Genomic DNA, 27,201 nt, shown 5'->3' with positions numbered 1-27,201 from the left:
AAATGTGTTTGTCAGCTCCATGCTCATATTAGGGATAAGATAGGCCAAGCCAAATCTATCAACTGGATGATGAACAGAGTATGGCCTATGCTGAAAAGTTGTATAAAGATTATCTGTTTTAAAAACTTACCTATTTCCAACAGGCCTTCAGCACTTAAATACAAACTGAACTCCAACTTACGAAGATTTGGAAAATGGAAACATTGTTGAATAATCAATTTAGCTGCATGCCTTACTCCTTCTCCATTCGGTAGAACAAGCTCTTCCAAATTTATAAGAGAACGTAAAGCTAATGCTGCAAAGTAAAAAAAAATGTGGTAATTGGGTGTCTCCCAGGAAATGTATTGTCCAGATAGACTATATAACCTGTTCAAGAAAATGCAACGTCATAACTGCTGAATTTTCTAGACCAGCACTATATCATACCTCAGAACATATTCATAAGGAATGAAAAGTTAAACCATACCCAGTGCTCTGCATGCTTCCTTGTTTTCCAAATGCAATCTTGAGAGATTCAGTATCTTTAATGCTGTAAAATTTGGCAAAACAGCAGCTGCAACATATAAAAATAAATATCAGCATAAGTGAACAACTACAAATAACTGCCTTCAATTCAAATCAACAGATGATATGATTAAAGTTTCACCAATACTTTTACAATAATAAAATGCTTTTTATCACTCTTTAATCTTTTTGTAATCTATTTATCTGAGGTTTTTATGGCCAAAATCTGCAAAATGATGGGTGTGTCACCGCAATCTATGGTAAGCTCTACCCTTTTGTATATGAATGTAGTATCAACCTATGTACAAAAGAGTTGGCTTTGATCACAATACCGCAGTCATAATCTTGCAGATTTTGAGACAGACACTTCTGATTCTTCCAGTTCATAGGACCTCTTGCTACATGAAAAGGAAATTGGATTATTTGTGGGAATAAAGTTGGAAGAAGGAATGACCTTGAGTAGCAGAAGGAAAAGCTATTGCCAAAACAGATAAAAGAAACATCTCTTGTTTTCTCAGGTTACAGTACTGCCTTGACTCAAGTTTCTCTTATTCAATCGTTATCAGTTCTTCCTCCTTTTCCTCGGGGTCACTCTTCCTGTCCACTGCAGGCAACCTTTTATGGCTTTTCTTATTACAAATACAACAGCATATCCACAGGGGTGGGCTTCAAAAATTGCAGCAATGGGTTCGCTGCCCGTTGCTGGGTGGGTATGGCCATGGTGGGTGTGGCCTAGTTGGCCTCCTGCACCACAGTGGGAGGGGATTTTTTTCCCCTTCCCAGGCTTTAGAGGCTTTCCCCAAGCCTCCAGGAGGGCAAAAACAGCTTCTTCCAGGCTCCGGAGGCCCTCCAGAGGCCAGAAACAGGCCTGTTTCCAGACTTCTGGAACTTCCAGTAGGCTCGTTTTTCACCCTCCATGAGCCTCGACACGGTCCCTGCACTTACCTGGCATGATGAACAGGCCGCATGGAAACTCTGGGGAGGGGAAGGTGGGGGGGGGGGCGAGGTGGGCATGGCCAGCCAGGGTTGGCATTGGGAGGGTTCGCCGAATTGGGAAGAATACTAGCTAGAGGATCACCCAAACTCGTGTGAACCCCCAGCAGCCCACTCCTGCATATCCAGCACTCTTATTTGATAGCAATGTGTGTATAACACATTGCCTAGAGCACCGATGGAGGTCCAATAAGTCCGAATCGAACCGAGCAATGGTAACCACCTGCACCAAGGAATACACCAGAGCGCTTAGGGCAGCGAAAAGATCCCATATAGCCACCTTGGTTGCGTCCGCTGAGTCCCGCCCAGCCGCCCTGTTTAAGATAACCCGCTCCCTATTAAATAAAAGGGAGGCGGGGGAACCCTTGCAGGGCAGAGCTGAGGATTATGCCCAATTCTTAGCGGACAAAATTGCTCAGTTTCGGTCGGACTTGGACTCCACCCCTGCAGTTCCAGCCGAGGCACAAGAGGATCAGATGGAACATCTCTGGGTTGAGTTTCAGGATGTTACCCCCGGGGATGTGGACAAGGCCATGAGGGCTGTGAGTGCCTCCACCTGCGTACTGGACCCGTGTCCCTCATGGCTGGTTACCAGCAGCAGTGAGGTGACACGAGGCTGGATCCAGGCGGTCGTGACCGCCTCTCTTCGGGAGGGGAACTTCCCCGCCGCATTGAAAGCGGCGGTGGTGAGACCCCTCCTAAAGAAGCCATCTTTGGATCCAGCTGTCCTTAATAACTATCGTCCAGTCTCCAACCTTCCCTTCCTTGGGAAGGTTGTTGAGAAGGTGGTGGCCTTTCAGCTCCAGCGGTCCTTGGAGGAAGCAAACTATCTCGACCCCTTCCAGTCAGGCTTCAGACCCGGTTACAGCACAGAAACCGCTTTGGTCGCATTGACTGATGATCTCTGGAGAGCCAGAGATGGAGGATTTCCCTCCATCCTGGTTCTGCTTGACCTCTCAGCGGCTTTCGATACCATCGACCATGGTATCCTTCTGCGACGACTGCGAGAGGTGGGAGTGGGAGGCACCGTGCTGCGGTGGTTCTCTTCCTACCTCTCAGACAGGTCGCAGTCGGTGTTAGTGGGGGGGCAGAGATCGTCCCCTAGGCCCCTAACATATGGGGTGCCTCAGGGTTCGGTCTTATCCCCCCTACTATTCAACATCTACATGAAACCGCTGGGAGAGATCATCCGCAGGCACGGGATCAGATACCATCAATATGCGGACGATACTCAACTGTATCTGTCCGCCCCGTGCCAACTCAATGAAGCGGCAGACGTGATGAACCGGGGTCTGGAGGCGGTTATGGACTGGATGAGGGTTAACAAGCTTGTGCTCAACCCAGAAAAGACCGAGTGGCTGTTGTGTTTCCCTCCCAAGGATTCCACCAATATTCCATCTCTCAGGCTGGGGGGTCAAATTCTATACCCCTCAGAGAGGGTCCGCAACTTGGGAGTCCTCCTAGATCCACAGCTATCGTTCGACCACCATTTGACGGCTGTGGCTAGGGGGGCATTCGCCCAGGTTCGCCTGGTGCGCCAGTTGCGACCCTACCTGAATCGGGAGGCACTCACAACAGTCACTCGGGCCCTCGTGACCTCTAGGCTGGAATACTGCAATGTGCTCTACATGGGGCTGCCCTTGAAGAGCATCCGGCGTCTTCAGCTGGTACAGAACGCAGCCGCGCGAGCGATTGTGGGTGCACCGCGGTTCACCCACATTACACCTATCCTCCGCGAGCTGCGCTGGCTACCTGTCGATTTCCGGATGCGCTTCAAGGTGCTGTTAATCACCCATAAAGCCCTACATGGTAGTGGATCTGGATACTTGAGAGACCGCCTTCTGCCAATCACCTCCCTGCGACCAATAAGATCACACAGATTGGGCCTCCTCCGTATTCCATCGGCCAGCCAGTGTCGGCTGGCAACTACAAGGAGGAGGGCCTTCTCAGTAGTCGCCCCGACCCTTTGGAACGAACTCCCCGTGGAGATTCGTACCCTCACCACCGTCCAGGCCTTCCGCACAGCCTTGAAGAACTGGCTAGCCCGTCAGGCCTGGGGATGAAGATAGTTGCCCCTCCCGAATGATGAATGCATGTTGGTTACTGTTTTTATTATATGTGTCTTTGTTATTGTCTGCATTTCCCCTTCCCTGATTTTATGTGAGCCGCCCTGAGTCCCCTCAGGGAAAAGGGCGGCCTACAAATGTCAATAAAATCACAAATCACAAAAATAAGAATAGAAGAAAAACAAACCAGATACATCATTTCCCAAGTATGTTCAGGTCAGCACAGAAGGCTCTAATCTCCGAGATATATTTTAAATTGAGAACCTCATGGCCTTTGAATTGTCACTTTTTTGTTATTAAGCAAAAGTGTAATTTGGTATTAATACTGCAAAAGTTGTTAATTAAATTTTTCTTACCGAGGGCATACAGACCGTCATCTCCAACATTCAAGTCATTGAGTAGAATTTCAGTGAGCTTCTTGCAGGAAGACATTGCATTCATAAGAGCTCCCATACCAAAGAAAATGGTGTTTTGCAAATGGAAGACAGAGAGATTTGGAAAGTTCTGTATGAGTTCAACTGTAAAAGAAAAAGAAAAAAGAAAAAAACATAATGTAATGTGAAGGATTTTAAGCTACTGTTGACTTTAGTGTCAGGCGTACAGTAGATTTACTTCATGTTAGTTAAGAATCTATTCTACATAAGCGTATATTTCACTTCTATTCCTTTTTACCCTAGGCATTTGTATTTGTATTTGGTTTATTTGTATGCATGAACAAATCTGCCAGTTTCATTTTCTGCTAGTTCCTCATGATATGAATTGCAAGTTTCTTCCAGTCAGATTTCCACATCAATCTATCATGTGGATATGAAGGAAAGCTATGTACAAACATTTTATGTGCATTGTAGCATATGTACTGTCTGTATGTCTGCGTGTGTGTGTCTGTGTGTGTGTCTGTGTGTATTTGTTGTATTTGTGCTGATAAATGTAACAAAAAAGGCAACAGTAAAAATATTGGGTTTCTGTCTGGATGGTCTCTTGTGACGAGCCGAAGGACAGAGAATGGAAGTAGTGATCTTCCTCCCACATTTGGGCATACCGTATATAGATAGATAGATAGATAGATAGATAGATAGATAGATAGATAGATAGATAGATAGATAGATAGATAGATAGATAGATAGATAGATAGATAGATAGTGTCACAACCCCTGGTATGCCCCAATTATGGGAGGAAGCTAACTGCTTCCATTCTCTGTCCATCGGCTCATCACAAGAGACCATCACGACAGAAACCCAATATTTTTACTGTTGCCTTTGTTACATTTGTGTTGTATTTGTGCTGATAAATAAATAAAGGGAGACTAGTAGTCACCCCTGATTATTTATTTATCCCCTGATTATTTATTTATTATTTATCAGCACAAATACAACAGATAGATAGATAGATAGATAGATAGATAGATAGATAGATAGATAGATAGATAGATAGATAGATAGATAGATGATAGATGATAGATAGATAGATAGATAGATAGATAGATAGATAGATAGATAGATATTTTCTTAGTGCCCCAGAATTTTGCGGCAATACTGATATAATCTTAATGATTATACAATTAACAGTATGAGTATGGCATTTAAAAATAAAATTTAAGGATGAACCACAGTGACTTTATTAAAATCCTCACATTCTTTTTAAGCATTTAACCCATTTTTTCTCTAATTAATGCTTCCCATTAGAGAGGGGTAAAAATAGACAAAAAAAACAATTGCAACATCTCACTTGAGCCCCCAGCCATTTGTATGTCCATGCCACACCAATGCATGCACAAAAGTGACTGGGGTTGCATCCCAATGCTGCAGTCAGCATTTTGCCTAGATTGGTTGGTGTGTCTATTTGTTTATTTATTAAATGCATAGACTGCCTAATACTGTCACAGCTCTGGGTGGTGTACAATATTAAATAGTTTGAAACAATGCAATACACAACTTGATGTCACTGCACTGATGTCAGTGTTACACACTGAGATTACGATCACATGATTGTGACTGCCTGAAGCCTCGATGAATCCTTCTTCACAAAAAGACTATTCCAGAGGTGGGTTGCTACCAGTTCGCGCCAGTTTGGGCCAACCAGTAGTGGAAGTTGCGAGTGGGTCGCCGAACTGGTAGGGACAGCAGGCTCATCACAAATCCCTGGTCCAGTTCCCTGGTCGGCGTGACATGTTTTTTTGACATTTTTAATGTTCTGCGCATGCGCAGACCTATTTACAGGCAACTACACATATGCGCATGCACTGAACCAGCAGTAACCCCATCAGAAACCCACCCCTGATCTGTTCCATTTAAGAGTCCTCTGATCTGGACTTACTACATTCAGAAACAGGACAAGAATTCTCAGTTCTAATATTACTTAAAAGAGACACGTTTTTTAAAAATGGGTGTTATCTTAGGGGAAAAGGATAAAAACATTAAACCTCTCAGTTTTTTATCCATATGCAACCAGTTGTCCATTGAAAGTACTCTTGAATTTTATACACATAGCACTTACCGAGCCAGGCAGAATTTGTTTTAAAACGAACATTGCAGAGAATCAATTTCTCAATGTTGTGAAGATTTTTGAACCCCTCTGGGATGGTATCAGACATATTCTGGCAGTCAGATAGATTCAACGATAGTTCCTTTAAAAATGTGTATTTGTCCAAATTGGCAAAGAGTGTTTCTGAAACTTATAAGGCAAATAGATAATCAATACATTTATTTAAACATTAATATGTAAATTGCATTACTCGGGTTTATCATGATATCCTGTGCATGCTTACTGTGAACACAATATTTAGTGTGTTTTATGGCAAGTTGGTTTGACATGCTTGTCAGACTTAATGATACTTATTATTAAGGAAATCCTCAAATAAATCAAGCAAAATTGAACACAGTCTTCTTCCACCACCACTCTTGGTAACCATTTACGTTACTCCTAATCCTCCAGTATTTCCTGATTTATTTATTAAAAATATTTTTGTAATATTTCCACCAGGAATCTTGAAAGATCCAGCAATATTGAATATTGCATTATAATTTAAAAGCAAAATAGATAGAAGTACCTGGTACTGAAGCGCTCCACTTAACGTCAAGGGATTCAAGTGAAGACATTGAAAGAAGTAGGTTTTCTTCCAGCTCATTCAGTTCAGTATTATCTAAGCTGCATATTTTAAAAGACTTCAAGTTCTCTTCAATAGCCGTCTTTATATTCTCAAGGAGCCCCTTGCAATTTTGCAACTTCAGTTCAATATTATCAAAAAATGAGAAGAGCAATTTTAAATTCTCAACATCAGGAGCTTCAAGGGAAGTCATATGTCTGACAGCAAATTTCAGATATGGAATCTTCTCACGGCTTTTCACACAGAGTAATGGAGTTATTATGGAATCTGGAATCTCTCTGCATGTATAGGTCTTAAAATTATTAATATTATCTAAGTCTTCTTTTAGTTGCTGAGTAACATTACTGAAGAGTTGAAAAGCTTGAGTGTATATTGGTTCAACCGATGGAACATTCAAGTTGAGAAAAGCACTTTCTGCTGCAGCCATATCTATAGATACCTCCCTCCCTGCAAGCGTTTGCACAAATCTACTTGGTAAGAACAAACTTTCTGGATAATCCAGACATAATTTATGGATGGATCCACTTTTCAACAAATATAACGGAAGCTCTTTTCCAGTCAGAAACTCTAAAATCATAGGTGCACAACCGGAAACCATATTGCTTTGATAGGCTAACTCAGTAGCAAATACCAATACAGTTTCAGTGAATTGTGAGTGATGATATTCTGGAATCAAACTAGAGGCTGCGCTGATAAGCTGATATTGCTTTAAATTAAGGTCTGGAGTTTGCTGCAAATAAATAGAATTATCTGAATGGCTTTCAGGTGGCTTCTTGCAGCTGAGTAAGTTCAATAGGTGGGATATTATTATGGGTACTGCTTTGGATGGTTCACTGCAAGCATATCTCAAAATATATTGGTAGCGCCCATTAATTTTCACAAATGTGTCAATTTGCCGCAAGTATTCCAGGCCTTTATTTATATCTGCCTGCACATCTGAAGCCAGGAGCTCACACAGTTTTTGTCCTGCAAGAAATTCTTGGAAGGAAAGGTGGAAGAACTTATAGAGTGGCTGGAGCCTTTGAGCAGTAAACTTGCTCAGCAATCCAAAGTAGAGCGCTTCCTCCCCGTTAACTCCAACTTCAGACAGGTCTTTCTCACTGAAGTTAAAAAGGGATTTGAAGAGACCTTGTAAAGCTAATTCACCACAAGCAGACATCACGGCTGTCATGCGATCGACTTCTTGGGGATATTTCAACAAGCTGTACAGCTTGTAGGCTTTTAAAATGGCCGTACCAGTGAATATATCGCCACTGGGATTCTGAATCCAGTATGAGGCAAGGGCTGCAACAAAAAGGGGAGTCTTCAGCATGGAACGCATGGTCTCTTCATAGGACAATTGAATAAAAAAGTCTCCCAAAAGCCGAACGTTGTAAGAAAATAGTTTTCTTAACAGATAGAGGGTGCTACTTAATGGGAATTCCAAAATACTGAGAAGGGTGTTTGCATGTTGACGAATTCCTCTAACTTGGTGAGGACGAACTGCAATAGCCAAGCAGTGTTTGTTCAAATAGTTCTTTTGAATCAAATCTTCGATTGCACAGGGAAGCCCATTCATCTTGTCAAACTCATCCAAAAGGAACAGGGCCTCGCTAGTTAAATTTTGACATATGTTCTTCAGAGAATCTTCAGTCAAGATCCCTTTAAGCCCTATTACCTGACTGCAGATAAGGTCGGCCAGACTTTGGTCACGTTCCCCAGAATTCAGGGACAAATAAAAAACTAACTTGAATCTGCTGAGCATTGGACAACATCCAGAGGCCCAAAGAATTGCTATTTTCCGAAGCAAGGCAGTCTTTCCACTACCTGCCTCTCCTTCTATTACTGTAATGGAATACAAGCTCTCCAGGACCTCCGGCAATGTCAGTTGCTGCTGTGGTTGGTTACTGATGTCCTTGGAGACAATGGCCACATCCCCGTAAAGCAATTTCAAGTCAAGGGCAAAATGAGTGTGATCCCCAAAAGAAAACGTTTTCCTGAAACTGAGATCATTATAAGCCTCTGAGAGCTTTCTTTGCAGCCATTCGTATTCATCCAGAGCAACGTCTGTAAAAGCAGAAATGAGATATTTGCCTTCATAAAGTTGATCTGACGTATTTCAACTATAACTGTTATTCGTAATTGTTCATTTCCATTTATTTGGCTGTTCTCCTGTTGGACATACTATACTATAGCAAAGCTGTGTCTTACTTGCACACTTCCTAGTGATATACGCAGCGGTGGGATTCAGCTGTTTTGGACTGGTTCGGGCAAACTGAAAGTTAATTTTAATCTGGTTCACCAAACCAGTAGTTGAAAGGACTGGCTTACTTCGCCCACCCCGCCCCACACCTCCCAGGAGTCCCCACATGGCCCATTTTGGATCCCAGGTAAGTGCAGGGCCTGTGTGGAGGCTCTGGGAGGGGAAAAAATGGGCCTATCGGAAGTCCGGAAACAGGCTGTTTTCACCCTCCTGGAGGCTCGATGAAAGCCTCTGGGATCTGGGGAGGGTGAAAATGCCCCCCTCCCGTGGTGCAGGAAGCCAACTAGGGCATGCCCCCATGGCCACGCCTACCCAACAACTGGGCAGAGAACTGGTTGCTAAAAAAATGTCAATCCCACCCCTGGATATACGATATAAGTAAAATATTAATATGGAGTGGGTTTACTTATCTGCTACATCTGCTCTTAACTACTATGTTGCAAAGAGACCCAATCAAGGACATACATATTGCACATATAAATATACATCTGTATAAGTGAATGGTGAAATGGTAGATGATATTTGAGAATTTGCCACTCTAATGTTTTCAATATGTAAATAGTAATTTTAAAACAATATTGCTTAATGTGAAGCACAAATATATGAAGTAGTTGTAAGAAAGATTCCAGCTCTCCATGAATATATTGGCATTATATATCTTGCGGACTGTGTAAGCAAAATGAAAATGCACATCAGAAATTAATCCCTGCTTTGGTAAAATGAAATTTGAAGGAAAGAAGGCCCGTCAAGGGATCAGGCAAGCAAATGTTGGTTTGGGAAACACCAAATAACAATCACGTTCTCAATAAGGATTCTCAAATGCCAACTGTAGATTATTATTGTGGACTTATTCATTTATTTATTTGTTAACTTTATTTTCCTATTATTTCACCATAGAGCTAATCCAGGTGGCTTAGAATAATAAAAAAGAAGTATAATGAAAAGGTGTATAAACAGAGGTAAAATAATAAAGTAAACAAAGACAAAGGAATTAGTATACTGTCAGCTTCCAGAGCTTGATAACAAAATGAGCAGCTTTATAAATGTAATAAATAAATAAACAAATACCATATTTTTCAGAATATAAGATGCACCTTTCCCCCCCAAAAAAGGCTGAAAATCTGGGTGCGTCTAATACACTGAATACAGCATTTTTGGCTTACAAAACTCCATCCTCTTTGCAAAAATGGCCAATCAGAGGGTTTGGGAGGTCTGCAAAGTGCTCCTGGGGGCTGGGGAAGGCACAAATCAGTGAAAAATGGGCCATTTTTGCTCATTTGGGGGGGGGGGCAGCCCCCAGGAGCACTCTACAAGCCTCCCAAAGCTCTACATGCTGTTTTTTTTTCTTCAAAAAAAGGAGCTGTGTAGAGAGTTTGGGAGGCCTGCAGAGTGCAAAAACTTTTTATTTATTTATCTCTTCAAAATCATGGTGCATCTTATACTCCGGTGCTCCTTATAGTCCAAAAAATATGGTAAATAAATAAATAAAATAATTCTGTAAACTTAAAATGTTTAATAAAGATAATTATGATAACTCCTATGTATGTAAATTCGTGTGAGTGTATGTGAGAGTGAGAGAGAGAAAAAGATAGTGATTAAGCACTAGGCTAGAAATCAGGAGACTATAAGCCTCTCATCCTTAGGAAAGAGGGAAGGGCAAGCCAATTCCCAAAATAAAAACCTTGCCAAGAAAACTGCAGGGTCTTATCTAAGCAGTCATCAGGAGTCAAAATTGGCTCAAAGGCACCCCATTATATTATTATTATTATTATTATAAATTAATATTTTATTTTAGACCAGTGACTTCACACATATCAGGTTTGGTTTACAGTATACTATAATTTAACATCTACATAAGGCATATCTCTTGATTTTCAGTGGTGCAATGCAGTTTACTGTTTGCTCCTCATTTGGCCTGAAAGCTTAGGTATGCTAATATAAATGAAAACCTTAAAAAAACTGTTGAATCAGTGAACTGCATACAAATGCTACACAGGTGTTTTAGTGCAGGGTTATTAGACCCTGAATAAACTGAACATTTCACATACTTATCTTAAATTTTAAGGCAAAATCTTGGTGATCCATGTCATTCCATGTGGAAAATACTTACTGTTTGTGGCTGAGCTGACAGCTTCTATCTCATTTGAATTCTCATTGTAATATGTTTGCTAAAAAAAAAAAGCACATTAAGCTTCTGTCCTATATAGCACAGAGAAGGACACTTTATTTTACTTTATTAAATTTCTGTTCGTTCTATTTAGTTTATTAGAGTAGATTTTGAAGACACTCCTTGGCCTTCATAATAGTTGGTGGCACCAACTACAATCTATTTCATTAATTTCATGTAAACCATTATTTCATTTTGGATGACAAGACAGAATCTTATGGAACATTGTAATATGAAAATCTTTACTGTACTGGTATGGCTCTCCCATATTTGCAGACTAAGTTGCTACCATAGGTATTGCACACACTGATAATATGATTCACTTGGGGCACAGTTGCTAAAAACAAATTTATAACTACCCCCACTACCTCAGCATCAACTTCTAAGAAGCAACATCGCCATTGTGATACTGAACCTTCTTCTATTTCACCCATTTATAATTAATGGTACTAAAAATTATATAAAGATCCAGCACAACCAATAGATGTTGCATAATATGTAAAGGAGGTATTGTACTATATAAGATGTAAGCTAATTATACTAGCTAAATAAGAAATGTAGTATCCTTCTTTTATTTTCTGACATTCTATTATCCTTTTTAAAAGCAATCACCTGCTATTCAGTGAAGCTCACTCTTGTGTGGGTCTATAGTGGCACCCTGAATTTCTGACCAAAATCTAAAATATGTACACACCAGGGACAATTTCTTAGAATATTACACAAAAGCAGTAACAATTCTTGTTTTATTCCTCTGACACTTCCACTTATACAAATGGAAATTAAGTTCTATTATGAAAAACTTAATCTAGCAAATCCTACCCTGTTTTACCTTTTCATGCTGTGACTTGGCCTCTGGTTGCATTTTGCTATTTTCCAATGATGTCCGTCTTTCTGGATTTGATAGCTTACAGCTGGAATGCATTTTTAAAGAATAGCTGTGTTAACTGAGATGAACAAAATGAACTGTATGAGATAGCACTAGTATTTGTTAACGCACTTAGAGAGTGCACCATTGAATGATTGAATCTTGCTATTTTATCTGTATGTTCTAGCTGGCACCAACCAGTCTGTTTGCCTTAAGTTGCATTCTTTTTTTCAAACAGATAAAACTATACCTCTATACCTATACCACAGCCTAGGATCCATCAATAGACTATGTGGTCTGCTCCAAGCTAGAACCACTTGTGATGGCTGAACTACAATCATCACCAATCCTAGCTGTCTGCATGTTTTGCTAATTAAGATGATAGAAATAATAGCACTAGCACTTAGACATATACTACTTCACAGTACTTTACAGCCCTAAGTGGTTTACAGAGTCGGCATATTGCCTCCAACAAGCTGTATCCTCATTTTAATATAAGAAGGATGGAAGGCTGAGTCAACCTTGAGCCAGTGAGAGTTGAACTGCTGAACTGCTGAACTGCTGGCAATCACCAGTCAGCAGAAGTAGCCTGTAGTACTGCACTCTAAGCATTGTGCCACCACGACTCATAATAATAATTGGATACATATGACAAGCACCTATACTTCTTTTCTGCAAACTCCAAGTTGGAAGTTTACAAGGCTTCTGTATATCTCCAGATGTTAGGGACTAGGTGTAGGAGAAAATAAACTGAAGTTGAATGCAAATTAAATAGTACTGTTGCTAATTTTAAGATTAAGAAAATACATCTGCTCTGGGAGGGCATTCTCCTTTAGAGTAGCATTTATAGTTTAAGAGTCCTGCTGAATTCAACCAGATATCCACATTTGATGGCCGGCTGTTTGATAAAAAGAGAGACTTCTATACTATTTGGAGGCAAGAGTGATTAGTGCACCAAAACTTTAAGACAGGATTATTACAATCTGGTCATGAAGCAATTCTTTAATATAATTAGAAAATTAAAGTTAGCCCAAAAGTGACAATATGGGTGAGTGGTGCTTCTCACCATCATATTGCCATATTCTGGGGAGTTTGAATATGTGAAGTCCTACCTTATTCCCCCGCTGAGACAGATTCCCTGGTTGCCAGTTCTTAGCATTGAAGTTAAGGAACTCACAAAGCTATCCATAGGACAACTTATTCATGTACAGTCCTTCTAACTTTTTTCAGTGGAAGACTGGAAAACATCCTGCTTATCTTGCCATGTTTTGTTTGACTTCTATATTGAATTCATTTTTTTAACATAATGGACCCACAGTTTGGAAAATGTTTTACTGAGGTTGGAACAAACTCCCTAGGAGGCCCCCCCCTCAGTACAATTTAGAGAGTAAGTAAATCAACCAACTATGGTAAAACATACGTATTTATCCAAATATTTATTTTTTTATTATTTATTATTTTATTCATTTCTACAAGAGTGGCGAGTATTTGTAACTTATAAACAAAGTTATACCATTTTTATAAATTATATTGTAATCAGATAATTCAGTACAATCTTCACTTACTGAGGGTAAAATTTCACATGTTCTTGCCAAGGATCATCAGTTTCTTCCCAGTTTTTCAACCACCCATTACAGCAAAAACACTGTACGGTATCATTTTTCCCTACAAAAAAGGCAATAGCAGTTCAACATTGTGGGGCGGGTGTATACACACAGTATATACACAAACACAGAGAGAGAGACAAAAGCAGAGAGAGACAGAGAGATAGAGATAGAGAAGAATGCTGTCATCGATGATCAATCTTTTTCTTTAATTTTTATCAGAAATCTGTAATACTCCCTTTTGCTTCAGTTGACTTGTTAACACTACATCAAGATCATTAAATATAATGCTAAATGAAAATCAGAAAATCAAAGTCTGCACTCCCTTACTTATAAGTAGAAGGAAGGGAACATCTATTAGAATGCATAGAATTGGTCCTTTTGGGGTGAGATGAAGAGAATTATTGATAGTGTAAGGGAGGGTGATACATGCGAGTGATTATGAGCTTGGCTTCCACCTGGAAGGACTAACTTGTCAGACAATATGAACAGATGTTGACACCTAGTTTGCCAGGAAATGGGGATTGGAATGCCATTGTTTGGCCCATATATCAGGTAGGTTGAGTGCAAGTTTTGTCCTGATTGACAGGCATACTTAAATGGAAGAGCCTCTTCTCATTTTTAAATGTGTAGCTTTTCTTGAAAATAAATTAAATGGCTTGAGGACCTAATACAGGGAGCCAACAGTTTTTGGTCCTGGGATACCCTTTATGATTTTGGGACTGAGAGCCTTAAGAACTGTGTCTAGGAAAACTATATGGGGTAGTTTTACAGAACAGAATGAATATATTAAGGCCACAGAGACTTGGGACACCAATGTTGACTTATAATTTAGAAAAACAATAATCATTAAAAACCACACCATTAACAATTAACATCTTCCCAATGTTCTTTCATCAATCTTATCCAATAAAAGACTGAAAAAGATGGATGCGCAGCTATGAGGCTATGTGGATTCCAAGAATGGAATGGAATGGAATGGAATGGAATGGAATGGAATAGAATAGAATAGAATAGAATAGAATAGAATAGAATAGAATAGAATAGAATAGAATAGAATAGAAGCCAAATGTGATTAAACACAAGAGCCTCTGAACAGCTCACAACAATAAAATTATAAAAATCTAAAACCATGAAAAATACAATGCTAAAAACTAAAAACTAGGTTCCTTAGTCATCCTAGAATGCCTTGACAACATTCCAAGACTCCTATCACTTTACTCCAGTGAGTGGGTGAAGAGCTAGGTCTTCATTAGGCCAAATACCAATTCAAGGAAATGGTATATATATATATATCAAGATATATCACTTATGTTAAATTCCCATCTCCCTTTTTTGACACCTTTGTACATGCTTCCTTAAACACTTAAATACAACATACATAGAGCTAAGCCCTCAACCAAGTATAATTTCTTGATTTTAATGAACAGCCTACGAAAGCCTGAAAAAAAACATGCTGACACTTTAAGGAATACATTATTTAAAGTTGAAGTGTCTCTTAAATAACTACTCCTTTGTTGAGGCTTTCATAAAAATTGAAAAAACTTGAGCTGCTTTAATGAGTACCACAAAACTACTGTGTTCACACCTACTCAAAGCTGAAGTTATTCTCCTCTGAGTTATTTTCCTTTACTGTTTTCATCAAACAGTAGTAAGATTAAATATTTAGAGTAATGTGGTTAATGTTTAATTCTTCATCAGTGTTTCTCAATCTTAGCAATTTTAAGATATGTGAACTTAAACTTTCAGAATTCCAGAAACCCTGGGCATTGAAGAGTACACATCTTAAAGCCACCAAACTTGAGAAACACTGCTTTATATACAAGGAATTTTTAAAAAAATTAAAAACAAGTTTCCTAGGTGACTGAATTAAAATTACTTCAATATAGACATCATTTCAAAAACTCAAGAGGTGGTATTCTGCAGGTTCTGATCAGTTCTGGAGAACTGGTAGCGGAAATTTTGATTAGTTCGGAGAACCAGTAAATACCCTACTCTGACTGGCCCCACCCCTATCTATTCTCTGCCTCCCTAGCTGATCGGGAGGGAATGGGGATTTTGCAGTATCCTTCCCCTGGAGTGGGGAGGGAATGGGGATTTTGCCTTGCAACCTTCCCTTGCCACGCCCACCAAGCCACACCATGCCCACAGAACCGGTAATAAAAATGTTTGAATCCCACCACTGCCAAAACCTGTCTTTTGATTTGACTTAAAATAATGTACAAATGTTTTCAAAACATTATTTAAAACAGCAAACGAATACAAAGATATGCAATTAGAAAGAAAAGGAGATTATTAATTAGAACTGAATGCAAATAAGAAAATTTTAATCAAACTCCAATAACACTTTGCAAACATTGGTAAATAAGGCTAAGATTTTGGTGGGGGGAACAATAAAGGACTTACCTGTATAGAAGAAACCAACTTTAGCCAGAATTGCTGGGTCAGCATGTGCACCTTGTGGCCACTTTTTGAAGGATTCCAGGCGAATCTCTTCATCCTTATAGATGTTCAAAAAGGGTTCTAGGTCCTCTTTTGCAACCAAAAATATCATAGGTTTAAGATCAAATGCCTGAGATATTGTCAATTAGACATATTTTCATGATTTATGTCTGCAAACTGTAAATTATCATTTCACTGTGTGTCTTTTTTCATGTGTACAGAAACATTTATACAGGTTTCACTATTTATGCACAGGCTGGGCTCAGAGAAGAAAATTATTCTGAGTTAAATTGTAGTCAGCATGAGTTCTTAATGAAAATTGTTTAAAATAAACACAGCGCTAAGTAAATAAATAAAAATGTTTCAAAGCTTTGACAAAACAATTAACTGGACAATGTTATCTGTTGCAATCAATTCCTGCCCTGCCCACGCTGAACTGATACATTTGCTTTGCATAGACATCTACATGATCACAACCACTGGTAGCAATTCTACTAGTACAAGCATAAGAAGCCAAAGAAGCATGTGATTCTATAGAAACTGATTCGGTGTTCGCAAGCAGATAGTTGAATTTTCATTGCAGTGACTGCACTTTGCATCATGATGAAGGTCTATCACCGTGATGGTGAACCTATGGCACATGTACCCAAAATGGCACACAAAGCCATGTCAGCCGGCACTTGCGGTCTTGCCTGTTTGTCTTTTGGGTTTCTGGTGCACATCCGTGCGTGATGATCAACTTTCCTGATCAGCTGTCCTGATCAGCTATCAGATGATCACACAGCAGTGCTGGAAACCGGTGTGCATGTGCGCCCTGGCCAGTTGATTGTTGGGTGCACATGCACGCCAGAACCTGGAAGTTCAGCTTTTCCAGAGAGCAATCCCTTCACATGCGCGGCAGTGCCAAAAACTGGTGTCTGCATGTGCGCCAACTAGCTGATTGTCAGGCACGCATGAGCGCTAGAACCCGGAAGTTCGGCTTTTCCGGAACACGGCCCTTTTCAGCACACATAGACCAGTGATGCCAAAAAGGTTCGCCATCACTGGTCTATGAACACTAAAATTAGTTTTAGCAGGCTACAATAGGAAAAGGGAACTCACATTGCAGATCATATGGCATTCTGGACCTCATGACCATTAGCATGGTCTTGCAATCTCACATCCTTCAGATGTTTTTGATAACAAGATCCATAAGAGCCAGGCAATGAGGCCAATGCTCAAGCTTGAACATCCAAAATAACATATTTTTCGGCATATAAGAAGGACCTTTTCCCTCAAAAAAGAGGGTGAAAATGTGGGTGTGTCTACACTGAATACAGCATTTTTGGCCTCTGCAAACCACGCCCCCTTTGCAAAAATAGCCATGTATAGCCTTTAGGAGGCTTCCAGAGTGCTGGGGAGGGCAAAAATGAGCGAAAACCAGGCCATTTTTGGGAGGTCTGCAGAGTGCAAAAACTGTTTTTTTTTTTAATTTGCCTCTTCAAAATCTTGGTGCATTTTATACTCTGGTGCGTCTTATACTCTTATACTATAATAAGGTATCTATGCTGCTTCCTTGTGATTTAAATCACAGGCCTAGAATTCTATTTCCATTACTGTACCTGGGTCAGAAGGTAAACATTTCCTGGCAGATGCTTCAAAATGCTTCCCCTAAACAAAACAAAACGTTAGATTTATTTTTATTCATGCTTCTACTTCTTCCATTATTTTGATAATAAGTTCTACTGATGCTTTGAATTCAGTTTATATATAGTGCACATAAATTGCTATAAAGACTCCATTGAACAGTTTTGTTAAAGTAATCTTTCTTTGATGTGCCATGAGTTTATACTTTGACAAATAACTATGTCTTGAACAGGTACAATTCCCCGCCCCCCCTTCGTAGTCCTACAATTAAGATTGTTCTGGCCTCTTTCTCTCCTCCTGCTCCCCCATCCCCGATCTCAACATTAGCTAACTGCTGCTTAAATTTCTCACAATATTCAAACATTCTAACTTTTAATTTTGTGAAGAAAGAGAAACTAGAGAAATACTTTGCAGGAGGTTTAGTTAGACATTGCAACACAAAAATTAAGATCTTGAGGATTATCTCATTAAGAGTATCTCCTTAAACAAACATAGGCTAATGTTTTAATAAAATAAAAATGAAAAAACAATACCGTAACGTCAAGAAATCCACAATAACTTTGAATATACTGTTTAATTTCATTTCTAGACTTCCTCATTTGAAGAAATTCACACCTATAAAATAATATAATGGTCATTTATATATTTTTGATTATCACAACAGATTTGAACAATTAATAAAATTTCAGTCTGTCCTGGCATTTGACGAAGAACTTGAAGCACAAATGTAAATATGTAATAATGGGTACGATGTATTGTGGAGATTTTCTACAATGAGCAAATTGAGTTTCATATTATGAAAAAAAAGGATGTGTTGTTCTAGTTTTTATTGTCAGGATTCTTATACTTATTTGCTTTAAAACTAGCATACAAATATCCAAGAGCAAGGTTCTTCTAGCTGGTGCCTGCCAAAAATGTTGGATTATAGATTCCACTATCTGCTGTAGTAGGTTATTTGTAATGCTAGCTGGCAATGGTTATTACAATCCAAGATATTTTGAGGATATCAGGTTGGAATTTTACCCATTAGAAATTAATGCATAAATGTATCTATTCATAGTATTTCCACTGTCTTTCTAGTAACAAAACTACTATATTGAAATCTGACTACCATTCCACTTTTCAAAATGGTAGTGTTGGAAGGTGGAACAATGATAGGTTGGGGATGTTGATGGTGAAGAGTTGTTTCTTCTACCTGTTCATCCCAAGCAATCCAGAGAGAGTCATTTGTTGTATGGAATAAGATGCCAATCAGCACCCTGGAAGGGCAGGAATAGGTCAGGATAGCCTAAGGCTTCCAAGTACCCCTTCAGTCTACCTATATTATGTTTTCTCATTCAGCATTCCTTTGCGTTTACTTCTACGGTAATATGTTTATGTAATGACATCAATTTCATTGTTGTTTGTTACTGATGTTTAAGATATTGGGTTGGATCAGGGTTTATAAATCCAACCATGATGGGGATTTAGTTTATACACTCATCTTATTATGAATATTTCTAAAGCAATACCTAGCATTGTTCAAATAAAAAAATGATGGCAGTTTATATTAACATAAACCTATGTAAGTAAACATTTTAAAAACTATTAAAATTGTTTGACATTTACATTTAAAAGATATTCTTGCAGGATGCAGAGTGGGTAAAATTCAATTTCATTTCCAAAAGGAGAGTGTTTCACAGACACAGAGCAACAAAGACATTCTAACAACACTTTTGCAACTGAGAATGCATATGGAAGGCATTTCTATACAAGTAACCAAAAAAGAACACTGCAATGGCCCTGTGGTGGATGAATATTGAATGATGTTGTTATGAGGCTATATTACTATTACCCTACAATGATTGGTCCTTTCCTTCAAGGATAATCTGGAGACATGGTCAGCAAAAAAGCTTGTGGTTGGTGGTTGCAGATCAAAGATACTGTTGGCTCTTCTGTTCACTTGGCTATCTTGGGTTTGCTTCAAGGGATTTGGTAGTGGGGTCTCAGCTGCTGGGAATATAACTACAGTACTGCTATCTTCAAAATTAGAATTAGGAATATAAAGAGATTGTGAACTTGTCTCGTGTATTACTCACTCAGGAAACCATTTTGCATGTTCCTTCCATGGATCATCACCTTCTTCCCAATTTCCCAGACACCCAGAACAGGCAAAACACTGAACTGTATCTTTTATGCCTGCATGAAAGACAATTACACAGAGCTCAGCTACTCATCTGACTCTGGGTACTTTGAAGCTATCCTTCTGGAAGGCAAACCAGTACTATAAGAATGCCAAACAAGCAGAAGACTGTATTAATAGGGAAAGCTATATTAATCATCCTTGTTTATGAAACTCAATAGATTCATCCTGTATGCATACAGATAGTAGATATAAAAATGCTATATTGAATTTATAGACTTAATTGTAGCTTCTACTGGATGCCTATGGAACAAAACATGTAAGCTTCTACTTGGCTGGCCAAAGAAAAATAGCAATAGTAATACTACTTAGACTTACATACTGCCCCATAGTGCTTTACAGCATTTTATGGACAGTTTATAATTTATTTTATTTGTTTATTTGTTTATTACTTATAGGCCGCCCTTTTCCCTGAGGGGACTCAGGGCGGCTCACAATTTATGGGGAGGGGAATACAAGACGAGACATGAGACAGTACATAAGTAAAAGTAGAACACAACATTCATTCATCATTCGGGTGGGGACGGATTAGAATCTTTATCCCCAGGCCTGACGGGATAGCCAGGTCTTGAGGGCTGTGCGGAAGGTCTGGACGCTGGTGAGGGTGCGAATAATGTCAGCATATTGCCCTCAACAATCTGGATCCTCATTTTATTGACCTCAGAAGTTTAGAAAGCTGAATCAACCTTGAGGATTGAACTCCAGGCTGTGGGCAGAGTTAGCTTGCAATTTTGCATTCTGCTCCACCAGGGCTCAAATACCAGGACTGCTTGTTTATTGGACTTGCATTGCTGCCTATCTTACATAGAATAATACTGTGTGGCTTACAAGCAGCAGTCAAAATCATAAAAAATACATTTAAAAAATCATAAAACAACAACAACAACTTTCTTGGTGTCCCAGACAATTCTTTTGGTCCGCGGGCTTACGGTCCAGGCACCTCCTGGAGAAAAGGAATAAGAACCCTGCATTGTCAAAAAGCCCAGTTAATATGAATGAGCTGCCAGAAACACCAGTAAAAAGGCTTATTTGGGTTTGTGACTTGGTGTACAGTAGGAATAGTGCAGAGGTGGTATTCAGCCAGTTCTGACAGGTTCTGGAGAACCAGTTGCAGAAATTTTGAGTAGTTCGGAGAACCAGCAAATAGGCTGGCCCCACCCCCACTGCCTCCCAGCTGATCTTCTTTTGTTGCCCTGAACAGGAGAACAGAGCTGGAAAGCAGGTTAGTGGGATGTGGAGGGAATGGGGATTTTGCAGTAACCTTCCCCCAGGAGTGGGGAGGGAATGGAAATTTTACAGTATCCTTCCCCTGCCACACCCACAAAGCCATACCCACAAAGCCACCCCATGCCCACAAAGCCACACCCACCGAACCAGTAGTTAAAAACATTTGAATCCCACCCCTGGAATAGTGCCACTGATCAACATAAAAATGGTAATATTTCTCAACAGCAAAGAGTGTTGGAAATGTGGTACAATTACAGGACAGCAAATTGTGGCAGTATTGTTTAGCAGCCCATTAGCCAAATTTTGCATCTCAACCAAAAACCTGTAATGTTTTATGTTCTCTTTGCAGTGTGAAGATTTTAGAAATTAGAAAATAAATATGCTTTGGGATTACCTGTAAAGAAAAATCCAGCATCAGCTAGTAAAGCAGGCTGTATCTCTTTGCAATAAAATGGCCAGTTGGCGAAGGATTCAAGTCTTGACTCCATTTCTTTGTACTTATTTTTTACTTCTAGGGAAGTGTTTTCTGGATTCTGTACTCGAGTGTCATATTTAGAGATGTTACCAACCTCTTTGCCTAAAATAAATTCGCAACTGGACCATTGCTTTTTATGTTCCTCAAAAGGTGACCTTTCAAGACTTCGTGCAAGCAAAACTAATCCACAGCAAAAACACTGTATTGCAGTCTTAACACTAGTCCAATGGAAGCCAGCTGCAGCCATTTCTGAGGGCGCCCAGGATGATTTACAACCACTAGGCAGGAGGAGGAAAGTTTTTAACCTTTTGGCTTCACTTCTCATTGTAGGATTAAACCCTCTTTGCAGTTGCTTGCGAATTTGCCGGTATTCTTCCTCCATTTCTTCCATCATTTTGCTAAAATTAAAATTTGACTGAGGGTAAAAACTCTCAAGATGAGTAGGATCCAGCTCTGTAATGTTATTGATATCTGCAGAAGTCTCTTGGTCAGCCATTCTACAGTATTAAAAAAAAAAAATTGTAAGTCAATACATCATAAATGATCTGGACTCTGAAATTACATTCTTCATTGCACAGAGTACCGGTAATAATAATTATAGTGTTTTGTTTTTTTACAAGGAGTCAATAGAAAGTAGTGCTATTCCAAGGAGTACATTTTGCTAATTTTTTAGAGCATTACTTATTACATTTTATGCCCAGCCAAATTGATTAATAAAGACATTTTTTACTCCTAGCAACCGGAGAGATTGATTTTCTCCATGATGGTCTAACCTTAACCTGTTCTTTCAAGTCTTTCAATGATACACTCATCGCCACTGTAAATGAGATAGCCAGAGAACAAGGTTAAAGTATAGTATAATCCACCAGTCCTTGAAGTGGCATAAATCTGACTGGTCTAAAATTTGCTGCTCTAACAGCTGAGTCCTATTTCCAGGATGGTAATTGGTATTGTCTTATAATTTTAATTCAGGAGAAGTTAAGGAAGACAACTGGTTAGTTTCCTTTCCCTCCATCTGAGCTTCAACTGCTAGATGAAAAAACAACTACTCATCTCTACCCATAATATCTGCTAAAGAGTGTCTAGGTGAATGAAGGTAAGGATACAGATTTCCCATCTAGTCAACTCCAACTCTAGGGGGGCAGTGCTTATGTCTGTTTTTTAGCCGAGGGAGCCAGTGTTGTCCAAAGACAATTCTGTGGTCATATGGCCAGCATGACAGTACAAGTGGTGGGTTGCCATTTTTTTTTCTACGGATTCAGGCATGCTCCTGTCGCCGCTACACCCGGTTCACCCAATCCGGGCCAAGCCAGGAGCAACCCACCTCTGGACTGTACCCTGAGGTACATGAAATAATGTGATCTTCCCACCAAAGTGGTACCTATTTATCAACTTGCATCTGCATGCTTTTGAACTGCTAGGTTCACAAGAGAATTATTGTTGGGTTTAGCCAATTATCAAGTTGCGTATCTAGCAGGCTGCAGGATCAGAAGTGCTCCATGCCTCCATTTTGTGAGCGAGACTATTTCTGAATATGTGACAAATTGCTTTCTGTTTCATAATGTGTTCATCCTTTACTGTTGCAACATGACAGCAAGGTCATTTTTGGAAACACAATTTAGCAATTTTTGAAAAGTACACTAGCACTGTGTTCAGGATTATCCTGGAGGATAGATTACAGGCATGAAGGAGGGTTTCCAAGGAATATCAGGAGAGCATCTACCCTCCGGCTTGTATCCATCCTCAGCCCCTAAATCTACCAGTCTAGGAGGAAAGGGACAGGATTCATTCACAGACTTTATAAACTCATCCAAAACCACAAAATTGCTCAAGATTTTGCTTATCCTGGCGTATTATGAACATTCACTTGGTGCAGGATGACCTTCGAGTTCCTCCGCCAGGCCGTAGAAACAAAATCATAGGCAGGACGTCAATTATTACTGTAATCTGAAGTCAATTTCTGCTAAAAGGGATTTACAGGTTACTTCCTCCTCTCCCTTTCCCTGCACTTTTTGAGCTATTACAAAAACCCATATGAAAACTCCTGTCCCTCCTTTTTGTAGTATGAGTCTAGTACAGGGGTGACAAACTCAAGACCTGGGCTACTTAGATCTGGCCCACAGGGCCACCCTGGAAACAGCAAAGGATCAGCCCGCAGTGCTTCTGCCAGCAAAAATGGTCTCCTGAGCTCCGTTTTCAAATTCCACGGCCTCCTGCAACCCTGTTTTCACTGGCAGAAAGTTGCAGGAGGCCGTGGAAGCCGAAAATGGAGCTTAGGAGCCGATTTTCGCTGGCCGAGCACTCGGGCCGCCACCACAGGCACCCAACACGAGTGATGTCATGTTGACCAGGCTTACTCTGTCCTTCTGAGGTCAAATACAACCCTGATGCAGCCCTCAATGAAATCGAGTTTGACACCTCTGTGGTCTAGAATGTCCCAGCAATGTAGATATAGCGAAAAAATTTTTTAAATAACCCTAAAAGAAGAAACTTCAATGAAATTTCTTTTAAAAATAACTTACAGTACATTGATATAGATGCAGATTTTGTGCACCTGGTATGTATGCTTGTTCTCTCACCATTTTTCCTTTTTACTTGTTCAAAGCAAAAACTAATTTCCAGGACATTTTCTTATGCGTAAGATGAAATGCCACTTGCAGTTTAAATTTGTGTGAATGGCTTGGAAATGAAGAGAGCCCAAATCCAAATCAGAAATTATAACAATCTTTGGGCTCCTTGCTGTGGTATTAATAAAGTAATGATTCTGACATTAAAAGAAACCTTTATTCTCAACAATGCACTATTCACTGTTCACTATTTCTCAATACCTACAGGAAACACTTCAAATTAACATCCCCTGTCTTTCAGATGTGTCATATTGCAATTGAACCAAATAGCAGCAACTGCTTCATTTTATATATATATATATATATAAACTGACACCGAATGGAACACAGAGAAAAAAGATAGGAGGAAATAGGAATGCATATTTCTGTTTTATATGGTCACTGTATTCTTTGACATCGTATATTAAATAACGTCAAATTCATTCTCAAAAATATAGTTCAGTTTAGTTGCAGACATTTCATTACCCAAACTAGGTAACATCATTAGAGCTGTCACCTAGTTTGGGTAATGAAACATCTGCAAGAAAATAAGCAAGCTCTAAGAGCACCAAGGATATCTTCATTCAACCCTGAGCTACAGATATCTTTCTTTATTGATAATTCAGTATCAATCACTGGAACTTACCTGTTTCCAGGTCCTGATTCACAGAGAGTTGAAATGAGTTGCTTCAGGGGAAAAAGGATCTCTCAGGCACATACCAAAAGAAAACTCTTCCTTTACAGGAAAGAGGAAGTGAGAAAAATGGACTTTCCTCAATTGAGAAATTTATCTGTGGAAAGTGAAACAAAGGCAGAGCAGTTTCTGTAGCAAAGTCTCGGGAGAAAAATGACTTTATTGCTGGGGTGGGGGTGGGGATGAGAATACAGAGTTGAACTAGATTAACTAAATCAGGAGTTTTCACATTTTTCCAAGCCACAGAACTTGTTAAAAAAATATTCCTGGAACCCAATCAAAAGTTATAGTGTTAATGATGCAAATTTTCTAATAAAATAAAAAGTAAACTGTTTATTGTACATGCCAAAAACAAAAATAAAAGTTGAGTTTCAGTTATTAAAAAGTGTTGTGTTAATGTTTTAAGGAAATAACTTCGTTTCAATGATTACAATGTAATTGCTTTTCTTGGATAAAAGTTGAAAGTAATGAACAATAATGTAATCTAGATTTAGCTTATTTCTAGACTCATTTTTTATTGCTGCATATAGATAGTCTTAAAAAAAATCACCTATTTCAATGCTTGACTAACAATTTGGGGTATTTTTAAAAAAAGCTATACTCAGACATTCATACATTCTGAAGAAAGCATTGCTAATAAAATCAGTCAAATTTAATTTCTGAAAATGTGCCAGAAGCAGCAATATCAGCAGCCCAGGAATTTGTTTTTTATTTTCACCTTTTTTGTGTACTATCTGATATTGTTCCAGTCTGGTAGCCAATTATCTATCACTGAAAAAATGTTCATTTTAAATAGATGTTAGAAAAACAAAATAAAAATATATACATATACCTTAGGGCCATGATGGTAAACCTATGGACACGAGCTGTCGCCACAGCTCAGATTCACCGTGCATGCATGCGCACTTCCCACCACCCAGCTGGTTTTCAGGTCTGTTGTGCATGTGCAGAGCACATGTGGGACATCCATGCACATGCATGAAGGGTGCACATGCATGGGGGCATGGCACAGACCCCTGCAGCCCATTTTTACTCCCAGTAGGCCTACTAGGCCCAAATAGGGTGAAGTGAAACCCCCACATGGTCCATTTTTGCTCCCAGGAAGCTGCAGGAAAGCCTACTAGGTCCAAAATAGTGCGTGGGGGGTCACGTGCACATGTGGGGGAGGATGGGAGCGTTCCATGTGCATGCACAGGACAGGATTCATACAAGGGGTCATGTGCACTTGCATGTGGGGCGGGGCTCAAGGGGGTTGAGCACACATGTGCAGGGGGTAGGGCACATGGAAAGGTCGTGTGCGCATTGCATTATGGGTTCAGGGGCACGCACTGTTGGGTGTGCATGCCTTTGGCACATAACGACAAAAAGGTCAGCCATCACTTTCTTAGGAGCATATATTTAGGATGGTGATTAATGGGATGTGAATGTTTAGCTGAAGCCACATAAGCACCCATCTTCCTCTCGTCTTTGCAAATCTCGCTAAATTTCCCACACAGCTCAATAAGCCTTACACCTAAATAGATGTGCACAAAATGTCAAGTATAATAATCAAATGGGCCTCTTGGGGACTTATAAACTCATAGACACAAAGTTTACAATGTGGAAAGTGAAGACAGATGCAAGGACTCCTGCAATTGCTCTTATGCAGTTAGGAATGTGTGTCAGAATTTGGTGGCAGGCAGAGAATCAAGTTTTGTATGCATGCATATGGTGTGGGAAAGACAGCCAGTTATCTCCCAAAAGCTAGTGCTGAGGCAAGTGAGAGGGGAAGGAGTAGCACTGAAGTGGACAGGAATGTTCTTAGTTTTTTCTTCTTTGTTTCTTCCTCCCCTTATAGCTGTGGAACCTGTTTAAGTCTTTGTGAAACCCTAAGTTCCTTGGAGCGCTGTTTCAAAAACCCTAATCTAGATCCTTTTCAGTTGGGATTCAGCTCAGGACAGTCTGGTCATTCTGGTGAATGACCTTCATTAAGTCCTGGGTGGGTAAGAGTAAACCCTTTTGGGAGACTCTTAAGTCTCCCAATATTTATTGAAAGTATCAACGATAATATCCCGCCTGATTTATTTATTGCTAAATCACTGGAGCTGGAAACTACTTATGTACTCGGAAAATAAAAGCCAGGATTTTAACAGTGACTGGCAGCATACTCGGATATGCCAAATGAAAAGAAGACATATTTAAGTTTTATTCTTTATATTCAGAACATATAATTAGATAAATTACAATAAAAACATTAGAGGACACATTTCTGCAAATAATCATCTGCCTTGCTGCTAAAACTATAGCTAAAGGAATGATTAAAACAAAGCAACAATAGTGTCTGCAGGTAGAGGAGCAAATTAATACACATTTGCAGAAATGTAATAATGCAACTGCCTCCCTCAATTTACATACTTAAGCCAGA

At 39.6% G+C, this 27,201-nt stretch overlaps 1 protein-coding gene across 1 annotated transcript in view; it reads right to left on the bottom strand.

Annotated features, from left to right (window-relative positions):
- NAIP (NLR family apoptosis inhibitory protein) overlaps positions 1-24,838 on the bottom strand; it is a 28,268-nt gene extending 3,430 nt beyond the window's left edge. Inside the window, exons 1-14 of the mRNA XM_032213346.1 lie at positions 24,750-24,838; positions 21,417-21,994; positions 19,692-19,791; positions 18,147-18,228; positions 17,589-17,637; positions 15,952-16,077; positions 13,507-13,606; positions 11,906-11,987; positions 11,020-11,077; positions 6,611-8,713; positions 6,058-6,234; positions 3,920-4,081; positions 467-553; positions 131-295 (exon numbers count right to left, since the gene is read on the bottom strand). Coding sequence (XP_032069237.1) covers positions 131-295; positions 467-553; positions 3,920-4,081; positions 6,058-6,234; positions 6,611-8,713; positions 11,020-11,077; positions 11,906-11,987; positions 13,507-13,606; positions 15,952-16,077; positions 17,589-17,637; positions 18,147-18,228; positions 19,692-19,791; positions 21,417-21,993 — 3,868 coding nt within the window. The 5' untranslated portion in view covers position 21,994; positions 24,750-24,838. The remainder of the gene's footprint in view (positions 1-130; positions 296-466; positions 554-3,919; positions 4,082-6,057; positions 6,235-6,610; positions 8,714-11,019; positions 11,078-11,905; positions 11,988-13,506; positions 13,607-15,951; positions 16,078-17,588; positions 17,638-18,146; positions 18,229-19,691; positions 19,792-21,416; positions 21,995-24,749) is intronic.
- Positions 24,839-27,201: the final 2,363 nt, after the last annotated feature.

This window comes from Thamnophis elegans, chromosome 3, assembly GCF_009769535.1.
Source record: "Thamnophis elegans isolate rThaEle1 chromosome 3, rThaEle1.pri, whole genome shotgun sequence".
Classification (NCBI taxonomy): Eukaryota; Metazoa; Chordata; class Lepidosauria; order Squamata; family Colubridae; genus Thamnophis; species Thamnophis elegans.
This window is presented reverse-complemented; position numbering and strand designations above follow the sequence as displayed.